This window comes from Rhinoderma darwinii, chromosome 4, assembly GCF_050947455.1.
Source record: "Rhinoderma darwinii isolate aRhiDar2 chromosome 4, aRhiDar2.hap1, whole genome shotgun sequence".
Lineage (NCBI taxonomy): Eukaryota > Metazoa > Chordata > Amphibia > Anura > Rhinodermatidae > Rhinoderma > Rhinoderma darwinii.
The window spans coordinates 228,767,110-228,788,149 of record NC_134690.1 but is presented as its reverse complement, the minus strand read 5'-3'; the positions used below and the strand labels follow the sequence as shown (position 1 = coordinate 228,788,149).

General features: G+C 39.2%; 1 protein-coding gene across 1 annotated transcript in view; it reads right to left on the bottom strand.

Moving 5' to 3' along the window:
- NR2E1 (nuclear receptor subfamily 2 group E member 1) overlaps nt 1–21,040 on the bottom strand; it is a 38,450-nt gene that overhangs the window by 10,509 nt on the left and 6,901 nt on the right. Inside the window, exons 2-4 of the mRNA XM_075864215.1 lie at nt 16,558–16,703; nt 6,981–7,068; nt 6,317–6,552 (exon numbers count right to left, since the gene is read on the bottom strand). Coding sequence (XP_075720330.1) covers nt 6,317–6,552; nt 6,981–7,068; nt 16,558–16,703 — 470 coding nt within the window. The remainder of the gene's footprint in view (nt 1–6,316; nt 6,553–6,980; nt 7,069–16,557; nt 16,704–21,040) is intronic.

Below are 21,040 nucleotides of genomic sequence, written 5' to 3'. Positions count from 1 at the left end.
TCTGAATCTAGAACAACCCATGCAGATTCAGTGTGGTCACATTCTCTGGTTGCTAGGTTGCTAGGCCACCTAAACTGATTCATATTCATTAGGAGTTTGAAGGACTCATTAATGAATACATACAATGGAAAACACTAGTTTGCATCAGAGTTTCCCTTTAACTTTACATGCCATGTCAATTAGTGTTCTCATGAGAGGGTCTCCAGACACCCACTGAGTTTAATGAAAGTGACTGTGAGGCACATTAGTCAAACTTTTATATCTTATTCACATCTTAAAAATTGAATTGTTGGAAACCCCTTTTACAAACGCAGTGGACTGTTTTTTGCTCCCCACAAATTCAGTAATCTTGCCCTATACAGAGATATCTGTAGACTAAAGGAGGACTACACATTCCCTGATGCTGAACCTCTCAGCAGTAGACATTAGACAGAGGGGCATTAGGTATCATTCTGTTATTTGTGTGGTTGGTTGTAAAAAGAGAAGATTTATTAATGTACTTATCCATATTATAACAATTGATGTCTAGTCCTGTGTGTTTATGGCTACTAGATTGAGCATTGGCCTACAAGTTGTTGCAAATAACATTGGTCATCTAGAAAACGGCACATTCCTGAATCCCAAGTCTTCCCACTTTATAATTTTGGATAATAGATTTCCATATTAACCAATTGTGCTTCCTCTCTTGGAATACTGCTGCTGGGACCTGTCCCTTATCTATGTTCCCATTTGTTTGAAAAACTGAAATATATTTTAGCATCAAAATGTGATGCTGAAAACTGTCAAACATACAATGCTCTAGAACTATAACTTATTGAAAGAAAAAAAATAGAATAATTGTACTGCTCAAAAAAGTCCAGAAATCAATTTAACGCGGCGCGCGGAGAACTTTGTGTCCGGCGTTAAATGGAGGAGTTGTAGTTTCAATTGGTACTATTTAAAGCATAATATAATGTACTGGGAAACTGAAAAAAAAAAATTGTTGGATGGAATTGGAAAAAACTGATTCCGCCATTTTTTGGGGGTTTCGTTTTTATGGCTTTCACTGTGCGGTAAAATCACAACTTAACTTTATTTTGCTGGTCAATGCGATTAAGGCAATACCATATTTTTTTTTTTTGTGTTTTTCTACTTTTACATACCAAAAATTATTTGTTAACAGAAAAAAATGTTCTACGTCGCCACATTCTGAAAGCCATAACTTTTTTTTTTTTTGTCAATTGAGCAGTGTTAGGCCCCATGCACACGAACGTGTTTTTGCGTCCGCAATTCCCCCGAAAATCCACGGGAGAATTGCGTACCCATTCATTTCTATGGGCCCATACACACTATCCGTGTTTTCACGGGTCCCCGCTTGTCCGCAAATCCGTGCCGCACAAACTCAGGACATGTCTTATTACGGGCCGCAAATTCGATGCGGACATGCCCATAGAAGTCAATGGGCCCGTGGAAAATGCGGGTACTCCTCCGTGTGTCAACCGCAGTTTGCAGATTTGCGGAAGTGTTGCTAGGCGACGACCGGGAATGAGTTCTGTCGTCATCCTGTTTTACCTAGGTTTTTTTTTTTTATCTGCATTTTGCGGATTACATACGGATGAACTGCGGATTACATACGGATGAACTGCGGAGGACATTTCACGGAACACGGTCCTGGAATTTGCGGACCAGATAAACACTACGGTCGTGTGCATGAGGCCTTAGGGCTTACTTTTTGTGGGAAGAGCTGTAGTTTATTATAAAATTTATTGGTGCATACGACTCTTTAATCACTTCTTATTTTTTTTTAGAGCTGAGGTGACAATAAAAACAGTGATTCTGGCATTTACATTTTTTTTACGGCGTTCAGCGTGCATGTTAAATAATGTTATAATGTAATAGTTCAGACTTTACAGATGTGGCTTTACCAATTTTGTTTATTGTTTTATATTTGACATTACTTTTGAGGAAAAATGGGAAAAGGGTATTTTTTTACACTAGTAAAAACTTTATTTAACACTTTTTAACACTTTAAATTAGTCCCCCTAATGGATTTGAACCAGTGATCCTGTTAACAAGGGCAGAAAGAAGGCAGTCCTGGGGGCCTTCATTAGGCCCCCGGGCTGCCATGACAACCATCGGTGACCCAGTAATCATGTCGCGGGGAGGGGCCTATAGGCTGTCGGAGCGTGCCGTCTCCACTGTCTAAAAGCTTAGCTGCCGCAGTCACTATTGACCGTGGCATCTAAGTAGTTAAACGGCCAGGATCAGAGTTCTCTCTGTTCCTGGACGTTAGTGTGAGGTGTCAGCTGTAATACACAGCGGACACCAGGGTGGTTAATATGATAATACACTTCTTTGCAAATATAAACATAAAATACAGTATAGTTACCCCATTATTTGAGGAATCACCTAACCATTTCTAACTAAACAAAACTCTGTCAACAATGTATTAATTCCCTATCTCCTAAATAATCTAATAGGCACTTTGCTGCTGATAACTACAGTGTGATTTGTTTAAAAAAAAAAAAAAATTTCTTATTTTAAAAGTTATGTTCATATTTATGCATATGCTAACGTGGCTCTAATAGCCAAATAGGAGGTTACATTTTATTTTCACTGTGGGCGGTGTAATGTTTTCTGTATGACGCTGTCCAATGTGTTCAAAGTGCTGCCCATTGTGTTGGATTGTCAATGCAACCCTCTTCTCCCACTCTTCACACACTGATAGCAACACCGCAGAAGAAATGCCTCCCGATCTGATCCCCTTAGACTTTTATCTTTGGAGTCATCTGAAGGCAATTGTCTATGCTGTGAAGATACGAGATGTGCAGCAACTGAAACTACGGATACTGGAAGCCTGTGCTAGCATTTCTTCTGCAGTGTTGCTATCAGTGTGTGAAGAGTGGGAGAAGAGGGTTGCATTGACAATCCAACACAATGGGCAGCACTTTGAACACATTTTATAAGTGGTCAGAAACTTGTAAATAACTCATGAAAGAATAAAGTAACGTTAAAACCAAGCACACCATTGTTTTTCTTGTGAAATTCTCGATACGTTTGATGTGTCACATGACCCTCTTCCCATTGAAAAAACTAAAGTTGGATACAAAATGTCCGACTTCAAAATGGCCGCCATTGTCAACACCCAGTTTGAAAAGTTTCCCCCCTCCCATATACTAATGTGCCACAAACAGGAAGTTAATATCACCAACCATTCCCATTTTATTTAGGTGTATCCATATAAATGGCCCACCCTGTAGATTGGGTTACAATGAGCAGAGTCATCTCATTATCATTAGATAGAGGGGAAAAAAAATCATGACAGCTCCTAAATAAGGCAGGATAGCAACACTATGCACACAGATAAGGTTCTGTATGCATAATTTCTGTCATTCTCTGGTCCCTGGGGAGGGGGCTATACTTCCTGGACATTGTAATAATCTATGACTTTTCTCTGTCAATTTACTCCCATTCATTTCAGCTGCCATAAACACACACACATACTCTGCTGTACTGTCAATACAGTAATATAGGAAGGAACTGTGTGCCTCCAATATGGAAAATGTTAATAATACAAAATTTATATCTACATTTAAAAAAACAAAACAACAAACAAACATTATTTCTCTTTTACAGTCTTAAATCTAATTAATGAAACTCAAATTAAATACATGAGATATTCACTTTAAGCATGCGGTCATAAACCTATTATGTATATGGTGTAGTCTATAACAATGGATACACATAGGTCTGCATAAGAGCTATATGTACAAAATGGTAGGATACTTTTAATTAAGACTATTTGCAACTGTCCTTAATGTCTTGGAACATTGGAGCAATAAAAAAAAAGAGTACATAACCTTAAAGAGTTGAAACATCCCCTTTGAATAAGGAAACTGCTTAAAGGGGTTGTGCCATCACTTGAAATGTCAATATATAAACTCAATATTCATTTTAGAGTAACCTTGTAAAGGACTTTTATTTAAAAAAAATGTTTCCTTGCAGAAATATGGTAATTATCTGCTTGTAATAGCACCCCCTGGTGTTCTGATGTATAGGTCTCTGCACTTCATTCTAGAGAATGTCAAATGTGCATGCACAGTACAATAGATTTTAAGAAACATCCATATATTTAAGACTAGACATATGCCTTACTTCTACATCTCAAGAGTACACAGACTTCAAACAGTAAGGGTTAAAGCTATTAGATAACCTCCTCACCAGCCCGTGCTGCTCTCCACCTTATCATTTTCTAATGGATTTTTTGCTCACTGCTTGCAGTATATATAACACTTACTGCCATGCTGGGCTTTCATTCTGTTTGTTTCACTGATAAGAGCAGAAGCTGCACGTCTAAGGCTTCGTTCACATCTACGTCAGGGCTCTATTCTGATGTTCCCTCTGAGCTTTCCGTCACAATAGAGCCCTGACTGACACAAACGGAAACCATGATTTCAATGGTGACGGATCCGTTGTCAATGGTTTCCGTTTGTCTCAGTTGTGCAAGAGTTCCGTCGTTTTGATGGAATCAATAGCGTAGTCGACAACAATGGTGATGGAAACGGAAACCTATGGTTTCTGTTTGTGTCAGTCAGGGTTTTGTTCTGACAGGAAGCTCCGACGGAACGTCAGAACGGGACCCTGGAGCAGATGTGAACGAAGCCTAACAGAGCTTTACTAGAATGACGTTCGCAGAGACCGATACATTTGAACACCAGGGGGTGCTATTACAAGCAGATAATTGCCATATTTCTGCAAGGAAACATTTTTTTTTTTAATAACAATACTTTATAAAGTTACACTAAAATGTATATTGAGTTTATATATTTCCATTTCTGTTGATAGCACAACCCCTTTAATTTTTTGTCCATTTTATTTTCCATTGTTAGTTTACACTTTGAGTTTTGTCATAAAACATTTTTTTTTTCTGCCAAAAGCAGGTGTGCAACCTAAATGGTTGAAAAGTATTATTCAAAGCTTTAAAGAGCACCTAACTTTTCAGGTGTCTTTTCATGGTAAGCTGCCATATACGTCTACATGAAGAATAACACTATTTCTGGCCATTATATGACTTGTATTTTGCATCTTTTAGCAGTTTTCCAATCTGCAGGCTCTATCTCTTATTCTCAGTTTCCCTGAGTTAGTAGGTGGAGCCTAACTGCTATCATGTCTTTTATACACTGCACACATAAATGAGGAAAATACTGCATTCTTATCTCTATCACACACACACATATATATATATATATATATATATATATATATATATATATATATATAAAGCCGCTGCAGCAGCATGGAGGAGATTATACAGCAGTATTGAGCAGTGTAGCTGAGAATCCAGCACTGGGGTGCATATAACTCTTACCAGCAGCTGCGGCATGTCTGTGTGTCTCTGACTCTACTCTTGATCCCTCCCTCTCCATAAACTTCTATGGGCAGCGAATTTGTCTCTCTTTCTGCTCCTGCTCCCCACTTAACTCTTCATAGACTTCTATGGGCAGCGTGTTTGTGTCTCTCTAACTCTGTTCCCTATTGCTCCTCTCTCCGTAGACTTCTATGGGCAGCAGCATCACTGTGTCTCTCTGCTCTGTAACTAGAGACGAATTTTGCTTGACAACAGGGGATGGACAGCAAATTACAGGAGGGGAGACACCTAGTGGCAGTAACTTTACATAGAATTTGCATGGATAAAATAAAAAAAGCTTTAAGAGTAAGTTAAGTTGATATGTATCAGGTATACTATTAGATCAGCATAAGTTGTTTGAAAAGTTAGTGTCCATTTAATTCCTTTTTCTTTCGATCTATTCCTGATTTGGGCTAAAAAAAAAATGTCCAGCCACGACTGGATTGTATCTATCACACTAAATCCAAGCCTGGTGTTCATGTGACGGATACCACTGAAATAAAACATAGATGCTGACAGTTTTCAGGTAAAATAAAAGAAAACCTAAAAGCAGCATGGTCACCATATGGTAACAGTATATCAAAATGGCAGCTGTTTGGAATATTAATGAACAGAAAGGTCTCCTCAATGTTCTCATGGCAAGATTATAAAAGCCCCTCTAGCTGCAGTATAAAAAATAAATAAAGATCATGCATGACATAAAAAGAAAGATCTAATGATGATTATAGTATTATATCATATAAAAACAGATATGTATACTACAAACTTTCCAGAAAGTAGAAACCATCCATTTTCATAGTCGGTAAGCATGTATCATAAGCTGTGAAGCATTCTTTTAGATGGACCAGTTCTGTTTAGATGTGCCAAGCTCAAGAACAACTGGGGCGGTTTTCCAAAGAATCCTACTATGATCCATGATAGAAAGCTTACCTTTGGAGTTGGTTGAGCTAGTCCAATTAAGGTCTGTCTCTCTGGGGTGGTCGATACAGCCGCTAACTCTAGGTTATGAGGCTCCAGTTGACTAACAGTGGTGAAAAAGGTAGGTGTTGTCAAAGCTCCTGATGGAAAGTGAGGAGTGGTCCCATTGACATCCTTATGTCCTCTGAAATACAGCGCCACTTGCTTTCTTATGGTGGATGTTCTTGGTCCTCTTTCATGTTGAACAGCTGAAATCAATCCAGTAATCATCTTAGTACTAATCAAACTCATTTGGTAAATTGATTCAAAGAGCAGGCTCTTAGATACTTCAGTTCATTAAAAGGTTAAAATCATGAAAATCTTCCCTCATACTGTGTCCTTGAGAGAACATCTCTTTCTTATGATTTCCTTTTTTCTAAATAACGCCATTAATCTATATTTTACCACAGCTATGTCAATCATTTTAATGTAGGCTTCTGTTCTTAAGCATAATGCTTTTGATTTTGCTTATGTAAAAAGATACCAGTGACTGTCTCGCTGATTGCTAAGAAAATCTTATAATTGGATTTTTTTTCTTTTTGTAATATGAGCGACAATAGATGATTGTATATTTAGGCCAGAAATTATCACGTTTCCTATTAATGGGAACCAGACGTTTAGTGAGTATTTTAATTACCATCTTTATTCATGTTGACTTCCAAACACTTCTTGAGGCGACAGGCTCGACATTGATTTCTATGTGTCTTGTCCACTGGACACCCACCCTGTTCGGGAATAAAAGAATTCCAAAAAATTATGTTTATACAGTATTGTAGAAGACCATAGCTGTTAAAAGTTGATTTTAATTTGAACAAATGCAGATGTTAACATTTTCTTTTTTTTAAATTGTGTATATATATATATATATATATATATATATATATACACACATATCCCGTCCGAGGATCGGGACGTTTTGCTGGGCACCTGGTCAATGATTTCTGTGTGAGTGCTGCTGCTTTCTCTTTTGCTATATATATATATATATATATATATATATATATATATATTTATTTATATTTAATTTTTTTTATTGTGGATATACGCCCAAATTTTTTTTCTGGAAACATAGATGTTGGAAAATCCATTTTTAGATTTTGGAACATGAGGACATTGCATGGAAATTTGACATTCTACTGACTGACAGATGAGAGTGCAGCAAGGCTTGGGAAGAAATCTGGCGGTGAATACAATAATTTTGTATTGCGAGCAAGGTTAATATTAAGGAGGACAAAATGTATCTTGCCTTTTTCATGGCGATAGATCAGTCTTTGGTCAACAAAATCACTCAGCGGGAGTACTTTGACACGTACAGTGAAGGAAATAAGTATTTGATCCCTTGCTGATTTTGTAAGTTTGCCCACTGTCAAAGACATGAACAGTCTAGAATTTTTAGGCTAGGTTAATTTTACCAGTGAGAGATAGATTATATAAAAAAAAAAAAAGAAAATCACATAGTCAAAATTATATATATTTTTTTGTATTGTGCACAGAGAAATAAGTATTTGATCCCCTACCAACCATTAAGAGTTCAGCCTCCTCCAGACCAGTTACACGCTCCAAATCAACTTGGTGCCTGCATTAAAGACAGCTGTCTTAAATGGTCACCTGTATAAAAGACTCCTGTCCACAGACTCAATTAATCAGTCTGACTCTAACCTCTACAACATGGGCAAGACCAAAGAGCTCTCTAAGGATGTCAGGGACAAGATCATAGACCTGCAGAAGGCTGGAATGGGCTACAAAACCATAAGTAAGACGCTGGGTGAGAAGGAGACAACTGTTGGTGCAATAGTAAGAAAATGGAAGACATACAAAATGACTGTCAATCGACATCGATCTGGGGCTCCATGCAAAATCTCACCTCGTGTGGTATCCTTGATCCTGAGGAAGGTGGGAGCTCAGCCGAAAACTACACGGGGGGAACTTGTTAATGATCTCAAGGCAGCTGGGACCACAGTCACCAAGAAAACCATTGGTAAAACATTACGCCGTAATGGATTAAAATCCTGCAGTGCCCGCAAGGTCCCCCTGCTCAAGAAGGCACATGTACAGGCCCGTCTGAAGTTTGCAAATGAACATCTGGATGATTCTGAGAGTGATTGGGAGAAGGTGCTGTGGTCAGATGAGACTAAAATTGAGCTCTTTGGCATTAACTCAACTCGCCGTGTTTGGAGGAAGAGAAATGCTGCCTATGACCCAAAGAACACCGTCCCCACTGTCAAGCATGGAGGTGGAAACATTATGTTTTGGGGGTGTTTCTCTGCTAAGGGCACAGGACTACTTCACCGCATCCATGGGAGAATGGATGGAGCCATGTACCGTCAAATCCTGAGTGACAACCCCCTTCCCTCCACCAGGACATTAAAAATGGCTCGTGGCTGGGTCTTCCAGCACGACAATGACCCGAAACATACAGCCAAGGCAACAAAGGAGTGGCTCAAAAAGAAGCACATTAAGGTCATGGAGTGGCCTAGCCAGTCTCCAGACCTTAATCCCATCGAAAACTTATGGAGGGAGCTGAAGATCCGAGTTGCCAAGCGACAGCCTCGAAATCTTATGATTTACAGATGATCTGCAAAGAGGAGTGGGCCAAAATTCCATCTAACATGTGTGCAAACCTCATCATCAACTACAAAAAAACGTCTGACAGCTGTGCTTGCCAACAAGGGTTTTGCCACCAAGTATTGTTTGCCAAAGGGATCAAATACTTATTTCTCTGTGCACAATGCAAATAAATATATATAATTTTGACTATGTGATTTTCTTTTTTTTTTTTTATATAATCTATCTCTCACTGGTAAAATTAACCTACTGTAAAGGATCTGCCAGGCACAACTTCTGTGTATACTCCCATAGGTAATCAGTCTGCACCTGAGTCTATGTCTCTGAGACTGACTCCATCTTCCACCACTCAGAATGGCAGGCTTAGGAGTGGGAGAGCCTATCGCAGCCTGGCCAGATGGAGCTAGCTCCCGCCCTCTGTTTATTTATACCTGCCTTTCCTGTTCCTCCTTTGCTTGTGATTCTTCTCGTGTGGTTTCCTGGCCCAGCTACAGCTTCTAACTATTTGATCCTGCTCCATACTGACCCTGGCTTACTGACTACTCTCCTGCTCTTCGTTTGGTACCTCGTGCACTCCTGGTTTGACTCGGCTCGTTCACCACTCTGTTGCTCACGGTGTTGCCATGGGCAACTGCCCCTTTCCCTTTGCTTTGTGTTCCCTTGTCTGTTTGTCTCGTGCACTTACTGAGCGTAGGGACCGCCGCCCAGTTGTACCCCGTCGCCTAGGGCGGGTCGTTGCAAGTAGGCAGGGACAGAGTGGCGGGTAGATTAGGGCTCACTTGTCCGTTTCCCTACCCCCGTCATTACACCTAGCCTAAAAATTCTAGACTGTTCATGTCTTTGACAGTGGGCAAACTTACAAAATCAGCAAGGGATCAAATACTTATTTCCTTCACTGTATCAATCATTGCATAGTAAATTTCACATTTTTATCATTACACCTATCATTCCAATTTCACATTTTTATCATTAGACCTCTTTTTTTTACGGTGTCTTAAAGGGAACCTGTCACCAGCATTTCACCTATTAAACCAGCAATACCTGGTGGAAGTGGTGAAAAATTATTTTTATGTGCCCTATAATTATCTTCTAAGTAGGCTCTATACCTTTAGTATTCAGTTTATTAGTGTTCCGTGCTGTATGCTAATGAGCATAAAAGAGTCATATTTTCAGTCGAAAAGAGTAATATCTTCTCGTTAGAAATGAGTCATATCTTCTCGTTAGAAAAGAGTCATATCTTAATTCCGCAAGCCTTTCCGAGTCATCCATACATGACGGGCGCATGCGCACTATCTCAGACGAGATTTCGGCATTCATAGCGGGCCACTTTGTAGTACCACACACCCTTGTTTTGTTCCCTTGTGATCAAGGGACAATTTTTTCACGAGTTGTTGGGTCTTACTAGACCCAAATCAGCTCTCACTTTGTCACATTCTGTTCTATTCTGATAAATATTATAAAATAAGAAGGGCCCCAGAAGGGATTAAATATGATTAAACCAGCTCATCATTTAATAAGAAAATAGGAATTCCTGTTATATTTGACATTTGCATCTTTTAATTGACCATGAAAACGTAACCATGGTTAGGTAAGGGCCTGTTCACATCACCGTCGGGTTCCGTTTGGGGTTTCCGCTCATCCATTCCGTCAGAGGAACAGATGAACGGACAGCTGAATGGAAACCATAGCTTCTATAGCTTCTGTTTGCTTTACTATTGATTTCAATGGTAATGCTTCCGTTGCAGTTAGTTTCTGCTTGTTTCCGTTCTGTAAAGTTTCAGTTTTTTTCACAGAAACAATAGTGTAGTCGACTACTTATAAAAGAAGGTGAAGCGAATGAGATTATATATGTATTTATTTATTTATTTTTTATTCTTGGAATAAAGTACAGCCACAGGTATTATAACCTCATCTCTACCTCTGTTTTTATGGGTTCAACTTAGGCCTTATTCACACGAATGTGTAATATGTCCGTGCTACGCGCGTGATTTTCACGCACGTCGCACGGACCTATGTTAATGAATGGGGCCGTTCAGACTGTCAGTGAATTTCACGCAGAAATTTCTTCGTTTAGATTTTCTCTTTTCATAGCTTGAATGAATCAGACTACACCCTACTATTATGTTGTAAAACAACTTGCTAAACCAAATAAGTATTTTCAATGCATTTTTTTTTTTCAACAAACACGTTAAGTTTAGTATTGGTAGTCTGAAGGTTGTAGGCTTTTTATTGCCTCCTGTATTAAGATATTGATAGTAATAAGCTGTAAGATGGTAGGATAGCTTCCAGTAATAGAAGACTACAAGTGCTAATGGATTTCATTCTGCTATGCACGGGAGGCTTATGTGTAAATGCAGAACAGGGCCAGATTGCTGATGCTCATCCATGTAGATAAAGTCAGGTTATTATAGTCTTGTATGCTTGGAATAGAGAGAAGCTCCAGCAACTGCATGCGGTTGCTGGAGCTTCTCTCTATTCCAAGTATACAAGTCTGCAACTGAAACCGGCTCAGCGCACTGCTCCGTGCATCACCTCATGCAAGCCTCGCAGTCCAAACGCAAAGGGTGAGCTGAACTACAAACTTTTTCTTTTTCGTGTTTTTAGTCTACTGTGGACATCAAGAGGAGTCCAACCCATACTGTAGCTTAAATAAAACCAAAACCAGCTGTGACATATTATGCACTTATACTTCTAGGGGAACATAAGGGCATGTTCAGACGTGGCGTAATTTTTCCGCTGCAAATGTTGGTGCAGATTTGGGGCAATTACGCAACGAATCTGCACCAACATTTGCATATTTGACAGGTAATTCAGACGTTGCAGATATCACAGCAGACTTGCCACAGATTTCAGTTTTTGCATTGCAAAGGCTGAAATACGCTGTGAAATTCCACTTCTTCTCCGCAACATAATGAGCATGCTGCGGAGGGAAAAGTCTGCACTGCAGCCTAAATTCCACACAGTTATTTTCCGCAACGTCTGAACTAAGTTTCCTAAAGATGTATAGAAAGAAATGTAAAAAACGGCTGCTGCAGAATTCCACTGCAGACTGTCCGCACCGGAATTCAACAGCTAGGGCATGGCCAGACATGGCGGAATTGCTCTGGAATTCCGCTGCGGCCAGTCCACTGAGGAAATCCGCAGCTGACATTTTCTCCTTTGCTTTCCACTGCTTTTTAGTTGGGTTCGTGCACATGTTGCGGAAAACTCCGCTGCGGAGCATAGGCTGCGGTGTGGAATTTGGTGTCCACAGCATACACTCGCTGTTGCGGACGTGTAGCGCACTCGTTGCGGACTCATTGCGGAATCTCTCCATTGACTTCAATGGGGCTCCCGTAATTACGGGTGACTACGTGTGTGCACCCGTAATTACGGGAGCGTTGCTAGGCGACGTCAGGAGATAGTCACTGTCCAGGGTGCTGAAAGAGTTAAACGATCTGCCGTAACTGTTTCAGCACCCTGGACAGTGACTTCCAATCACAATATACATCAACCTGTGAAAAAAATAGAAGTTCCTACTTCCCGAGAACTCCCTGCTTCTTCCTCCAGTCCGGCCTCCCGGGATGACGTTTCAGTCCATGTGACGGCTGCAGCCACTCACAGGCCAATCACAGCCTGCAGCGGTCACATGGACTGCTGCGTCATCCAGCGAGGTCGGGCTGGATGTCAAAAGAGGGACGCGTCACCAAGACAACGGTAAGTATGGATTTCTTTTATTTTTACTAGGGAAAGGGCTGTCCCTTCTCTCTATCCTGCACTGACAGGGAAGACGCACCTGAAGACGCAACGGCTAATCCGCATCAATTTCCGGCCCATTTTAGGCAGAGCCGCAACAGAATCTGCAATGCAGATTATGTGCGGCATTGATGCGGACAGTGGCGGCAGAAACATGCCACGTCTGGTCATGCCCCAATTCCGCCTCGTCAGAATGTGCCCTAACTCAGTAATATTGCTTCCAATGTAGTATGTAGGAATTTTTTGTTCAATGAAAAGTTACACAATTTTACAATATATTTTCTGTATCATTTCCTAACGGTTTGCAAGATCTCTGCTTGCGGTCATTTAATAGGACCATCTATTGTTTATTTCTAGTGGGAAATTCTGTCCATTATCATGTGATGGACACACAGGTGCATGGCTCGTTACAGTTACAGTATGTGTATCAGAGCTGTGTCTTCTCATGAGTCATGCACCTGTGGGACCATGGATAGATTTTTTTCCATTGGAAGTAAACAATAAAGGTTCCTTTTAAATGACAGCAAGCAGTAATCTTCAGAACTGTAAATTGATACTGAAAGAATATAGGAAAATTGTGCAACTTATTACTGCATAAGGAATTACATTTATTTGCGAATACCGGAATACCGCTCTGTCCTAAGGAGCCACTATATCTGCAATAAAAGGCAAATTATAATGAATATAGAATAGTTGTAGCGCGCATGATTATTTGTATATAATATGTGGAGTTTGTGTATTTGCTCTTTTATGAACACCAGTTTTTATACATGTCTCTTGGTATGTTTCCTGAAAATGTGTATAAACCTATAATTTATATAAAAATAAATAAATGCCTAAACAACTCATTATAGTACTCGTAGTGTCAATCTGCTAGTCCTATTGTATAGCCACTTGTGGAAATGAATGGGTGACAATCATATCATGCTGTTTTTCTTTTACTATTTATTACATTGAATGTGGCTGAAACATGAGAAAAACATATCAGATTTACAGGGAAGCAAAAAGCACAGCTCTCAGTATGTGTTTCACACAGCTTAAAGCGTACAGCAAAGAACCAGTACAGTGAGGTCATTTCTTAACGTCTCTAGAGTTATTAAAAAGGCAAGGACACTTCTTACTTTCTGAAAACCCAGCCGATCGCTAAAACGAAGCGGCAGAAGTGCTCAGGCGAGCCCTGAGATGCTTAATTTCTGATCGGCTTTCCTTGGGAAGCCGAGCAATTGGTGTACAGGCTCATAGACTTTCTATTGAGCCCGTACACAACTTGCTTGGCTGTCCGAGAAAAGCCGATCAGAAACAAAGCGGCTCATCCTCACTGATCAAAACGTCTTACATGTCACTAGAACATGTCAGATTTCTTGAAAATTTAGTTACCCTTTAAGCATATTTTATGGAGATTTATTTATTTTATTATTTTTTCAAATTATGGAGGCTCAAATCCCAATATCTTATATCTATTGTGCAATCAGTATTTATGCAATTTAAGAAAATAGGGCTTTGGGATCCTACAGAAATAATTAATGGTTTAAATGTTATATGCAATCCCTATTTTATGCTTGATACTTTTGTTATTATGTACTCCTGCTGCCTCTTTTTATTCTTTTTACCCTCCATTTTCTTCCCCTATTTCTTCATTTTTCATAGAGTGTCAATGTTAATGTAGCGATTGCTATTGTCTACAAATTATACTGCAGGTAAAAATTATTTGCAAAGTATGTGTGAAATATGTTAGCCTTGAAGCTTACCTAACTTTTCAGACGAATTTTCAGAATAAGCTGTCATATGTGTGTACATGAGGAATATGAGGAATAACATTATTTCTGACTTGTATCTTGCATTTTTAAGCAGTCTTCCCCCTCTACAGGCTCTATCTCTAATTCTCAGTTTTAGCTAGTGGGCGGAGCCTAACTGCTATCATGTCTTCTATACACAGCACAAGCACAAATAGAGAAGAGGAGAATCCTGCTCTCCTATCTCTATCACATATATGGAAGCTGAAGCAGCATGGAGGTGATTGTATAGTTGTAATGAGCAGTATAGCTGAGAGTCCAGCACTAGGGTGAGACAGTAACACTTGCAAGGAATCTGCAGCACGTCTGTCTGTGTCTTTCTCACTTTGCTCATGCTCCCTCTCCATAGACTTGTATGGGCAGCGTGTCTGTCTGTGTCTCTTTCTGTCACTGCTCTCTCCTCATGCTCCTTACTCCTCTCTCCATATACTTGTATTTGCAGGCAGTGAAGTGACACAACCCTACCTTCTGCAGTCTGTCTGTAACTAGGGACGCATTTTACTTGACAACACAGGGTGGACAACAGATTACAGGTAGGCAAACACCTAGTGGCAGGAACTTCACACAGAATTTTCATGAATAACACAACAAAACTTTAACAGCAAATAAATTACAAGGTTGATCTATATCAGGTATACTATTAGATTAGCATATGTTGTTTGAACAGTTAGTGTCTATTTAAGTAGACAATGTTGACCCATCTTGTAGCATGAAAATGTAATCAGAGACATAGCTAGGATGGCATTCACCTGAGGCAACAATTCAGTATATTGCCCCAGTCCTTAAAGTGTCAGTCTAGTTATACTCACCCGCCCGAAATAACATCAGACGTGGAGAGACAGTCCTGCATGCTGGGCGGTACAGTTGCTATGGCAACTGTATGACACCTAGAGAGTATAGTTCACGGGTCCACTTAATTAGAACTGGACCCGTGCACGATACTCTCCGGACGTTGTACGTTTGCTACGGCAACAGTACCGACCAGCGTGCAGGAGTCTCTCCAGGCCAGATGTTAGCTTGGGCGAGAGAGTATAACTGGACTGACACTTTAATCTAAGTAGCCTGGCCAAGGCTGAGTGGTTGGTTCCCCCCCCCCTTAGCACGAGGCACATGCCCCCCCTTACCCTCCCCTTCCTATGCGCCTGATTTTTAAATGTGTACTACAGGTTCCTTCACACACCATATTGTCCAACATTCTAGACATGTAAAGGGCTTTGAGGTGGGAGGATGATTGTATCCCTGTTGATGGCTTAAAGAGGCTCTGTCACCAGTTTACTACTTCACTATCTCCTAACTAATTTAATAAATGCTTTGTTGTAGGTCACTACTGTTTTGTTTTTTAAAACGTTTATTACTGACAAAGTTGTGATCATTTTTACATTTATGCAAATTTTTAGTAAAAGCCCAAATGGGCGTTTTTTTTTTTTCGTTTCACCAAGTGGGCGTTGTAAAGAAAAGTGTTTGGTCAGTGTCATACACTTTTCTTTACAACACCCACTTGGTAAAACTAAAAAAAAAACGCCCAGTTGGGCTTTTACAAAAAAATTATCATAAATGTAAAATTTATCAGAATTTTGTAACTAATAAACGTTTTTTTGAAAAAACAAATCAGTAGTTATCTACAACAAAGCGTTTTTTCGATTAGGTAGATAGGGAAGTATTAAACTGGTGACAGAGCCTCTTTAAACAGAGCCAAGAGGTGTGATTGCCTAAGAATGAAGACAAGGTTCGCTTTAACTGGAAGATGCTACATTCTATAGCAGTCAATCAGAATTGGTAATGATCCAGTCACATTATAGAAAATCTGGGCTGGTTGTAGATTTAAACATCTTTATTATATGTTTTCCCACTTATACGTATCAAGTATAACATTTCAACTCAATGCTATTATTACCGCAAAGAATATCCACACCTGTATTCACTCACTATGAAAGAACAAGCACTTGCCTGAGCGTTTATCTCAAAAAGATGATGAATCAGAGACACTCAAGGACTCAGTTACAATACAATCCTCTTGGGCTGTAGTTAAAACAATGCAATGCAGTTTAACATAAGATCACCATTATATATGTTACCCAGTACATTCACATACAGTATGTATAAAAACACCACAATACTAACCTGATTTCCAGATTTGCACACATAAGTTCTATTCCGCCTAATGCTTCTCTTGAAGAAGCCTGAGCACCCATCACAAGCATAAACTCCGTAATGTTTACCCGAACTGCGATCACCACAGACTTTACAAGGAATATCCAAGATCCGGCCTGTAATCACAGTAAATGAAAGTAATCACATAAATGGTTGCTATGGGAACCACCACTGTTTTTCCTTTATATTAGGTTTTTATACATGAATGTCTTCATAGTGTTCTGGCCAACCATGAGATAGCCCAGTGTCTACTAGTTGATTTGTACAGATGTACTCAAAGAGAGTCTTGAATGGTACTATAATGTGCTTCCACCTGTCAAATCATGTCCTCATGGGTCGGCATTGCCACTGGTTGATGATGATATTTTACTTGAATGTTGTATCACCTTATTAGCCATTATTGGTCATCAGCAATGTGGCAAAAGCAGATTTATGTTGAAGTATATATATTATTTAGACAATTATAGAAGTTACAGCTGTATATATGACTGCGAGAAGGGGAGATAAATTAAATAACCAGGAAAGGAGAGTGGAATGGAATATAATGTGCAAGACAATGGAAAATGCCATAGGGTGTAGCTTATAACAACCATAACCTTTTCATTTCCAAAAGTCACTTACTACTTATTATGGTAATGGCGGAGAGGGGCCCCATAACGTTTTATATGATGCCCCTTAATTAATTGTTGCTTCACAGTTAGCAAAAGTTTGAAACATTTGACCACTGACATTTTTTACAGATAATAAAAAAAATACATAAAAACACTCAAGGTGTTAGGAAATCAAAGGTCACAAGCATCAATGACTCATATGCTGTATTATATGGTTAAGTCAGGTTTCCATTCCATGATCCATTTATTAGAATGACTATGTGGTTGTTAAATAGAAGCCTAGATCTTTACTGACATACAGTTGTAATAAATATTTTTAAATAGAAAAAAAATAACATAATTTAATTGCAATTATGCATTTAATACGCACTTTAATCCAATCTTATTCTTGACTCTAAATACACTGCTCTCATATGAAGCCAACAACATAGGATATACTGTACTTTCAGCAATAGACAATTATACTGGTACATTTTCCCTCATCATAGACCAATAATCTAATTCTGAAAGGCATTCAAAGACCAATAAATGACCACTGCCATGTTACAGAAATATCAGCTATGGACACCACTGATGATGTAGGTCATATCTTTTATTAAATGTGTTATATATAACTAATTTTCAGGCTAGTGTGAAAACTTTACCAACCTCCACATTCTCTGGCAATGTAAACTAATACATTTAGTTAAGCTAGTTTGAGTGAACTAAATTACTCAGTGCTGCCCCCATAAGGTTAGGCAAGCTGCAATGCCTAGTAAAACTGTATCTCCCATTTAGTTTGGGTCATCCCAGTAAAGCCATGTTTACACTAGTCTTTGTCTTTTAGTTCTGTGACAATTCAAAATAAAAAATGTTACCAAAAAAACCCCCAAAAAACATTCCTTTATCATTGCTTGGTCTGCTCCTCTCCACTGGTCAGTATTGTCGAATCCCTACATGTCTTGTCCAGTGGGGATTCCCCCCCCCTTTTCCCCTACCCTTTTTAATTTTACTACCTTTGTCTTGTACTATTTCCCTTATCTGTTTTTGTCTCTAGGACTGTCTTGGAGTAAACGGTTCCTTTTTGTTCTACATGTAATGCTATTGGAAAAATTCAGTAAAACTCAAATTTAACAAAGAAAAAAAAAAAAAAGCATTTAGTAAATTATTTGATGGAATCATACAGATAATCTGCACAGGCCCAAAAGCCGTCACTACAAAGTTTACAAATACTACCATACCTTGATACTACAACTTTAACATAGAAATAAGAATAACATATATTAAAGGGTAACTAAACGTTCAACAAACTTCTGAAATGTCATAGTGACATGTCAGAAGTTTGGATTGGTGGGGGTCCGAGAACTGAGACCCCCACCAATCACTAAAACTAAGTGGCAGAAGCGCTCGTATGAGTGCTGAGCCAATTAGTTCCTGTTCGGCTTTTTCCAGAAAGCCGATGTAGCGGTGTACGGGCTCATAAACTTTCTATTGAGTCCATACACCGCTACATCAATTTCTGGAAAAAGCCGAATAGAAACAAGGCGGCTCATCGCTCACACAAGCGCTTCTGACGCTTTGATTTAGTGATTGGTGGGGGTCTCGGTGCTCGGACCCCCACCAATCAAAATTTCTGACATGTCACTATGACATGTCAGAAGTTTGTTTAACGTTTAGTTACCCTTTAAAGGAGTTTTTCCATAATCATTATTTATCCCCACATCCACAGGATAGGTGATAAATATCTGATCGGTGTGGAGTAGTGTGCATTCTCAGCCACCGCTCCATTCATTTCTATGAGGCTGCCAAAGATAGCTCTCGACTGTCCCATAAAAATGAATGGAGCGTTGATTGAGCATGTGCACTACCACTTCTATGGGACTCTCAGGAACGGCAAGGTAAGCTTCGTTCTCCCGATCAGTAGAGGTGCCAGGGGTCGGACCCCAACCGATCATATATGTATCACCACCTATCCTGTGGATAGGTGATAAATATTGATTATGGGAAAGCCCATTTAAGTATGGATATGGGTTAATGTCGTAATTGGAAACCAAGAAAACCAATAACAACTCTTTTATCTAGGCTGTCTGCTTTGAAAATGATAGAGGTAAAATGGCAAACCCTGCAGACAGTTTTAGGTAAAGTTGGGCTTGTTGGCCTCATAAGGATGTTGTTTTAGCTCTTTCTTTTACTAAGCGCACAGCTTTGAGGGAACACTGTAAGTACATGGACCACCCATACTGAAACAGTCCTGGTGTGGTCTTGTGTCTGAAGAAGTCATGTTCTGTGCACTAATAATTGTGACCATTGATTGGTCTTCTATGTTCAAATACTATGTAAGTGATAACCCTTTAATGGTATGACTAGTGCAGCTGGGTCATATCAGATAGAAATATTTTATGGCACATCAAAAAGATGTAGCTGAAAATCTCGTATTCCAGCATTTGACTGATGGTGTGTAAAGAATCATTACGTGGGACTTGTAATGTGAATCTGGTACACTTCACTCGACAAACCAATTATAAGCAATGAAACAACAATACCAGGGATCCTGTTACCATTTTCCAATATAGAAACCACACAAAATCTCACAATGTATGTTGAATCAACATCAAGTTTTTGGTGACATAGTCCCACAGAGTTTGGTCTGCTAAGGGGTAAACCGAAACAGAATATACATTTGCATCTGATGAAATTATAACCAATCTTTATTTCTAAATGTACAGTCTGTCCTATCTAAATTTTATGTATGGTCGAATGTTATATAATATTCTATGTAAACAGCTTTTATAGGCTGGGTAGCTGCTGATTGTAATGGCCTTCAATAGGCTTACCGGTACAAAGTCTGGAAAAATGTTTCGACCAGCAGATTACTGGGGTCCCGAGCTTATAGAAGTGAATGGATACCTTTGTATTGCAAGGAGGCAAGAGTAAAGGTCCATTTACACGGGCCCATTTTGGCCATAACAACGAGCGCCGATCAACGAGACAGCTCGTCGATCGGCGCTCGTTTGCTCTTTTCACAAGAAGCTATGTATGCGGACGAGTGCTCATTACTACGATCGTTCGTTCCCATACATTTCTAACTTGTCGGCAGCACGTCTCCCTGTTTATGTCTATGACAAATTCTCTTTAGTTGCCGACACATGATAAAGCGGGTTTCTATAGGTACATGCACACACATATATATATATGTATATACACACATTATTGCATATGCAATAATGTAGAACCACAACGGCCAGTTCACAAGGACATTGGACGATTGTCTGCTACTATGTGAGACCAGTTTGTATATGTGGCCTAATTAATGGGTCTGTATATACTTACTTTAGCTAAATTAAAAACAAAATCACATAATTAACAAATATAGAATCATACCATATTAAGTATTTTAATAGAATTTCTATGTCTATATTGCTATCAAAAATGTTAAATAAACATACACAAAAAAATCTGCTGTAATATATAAATAGGCTGGTAATAAATTCACCAAAGTGAATTAAAAGTAAAGTTTTATTACATAGTGTATGTGTTACCATAGTCCCCCCCCCCTTTATTTAACTAAATAAAAAGTTTGTACACCTTTAAAGGGAACCTGTCATCAGTTGTGACGAACCTAAACTGCTATAACTGCTATATAAAGGCTAAAAGAGACATTTCAGAATATATACATGGACAGCAACATTAATAAAGCATACCTCAGAAAAATAAGTTTTAACAACTGTCTAACTCTCGAAATGTCCGCTGGGCGTTTCTTCAATATGCAAGTGGTCCTGCGATCTCTTCGGCAACCCCTCCCATCCTGGCTTGATTGACATTTCTGACACCTCTGCTGCTATACATGTATATGTTCTGAAATG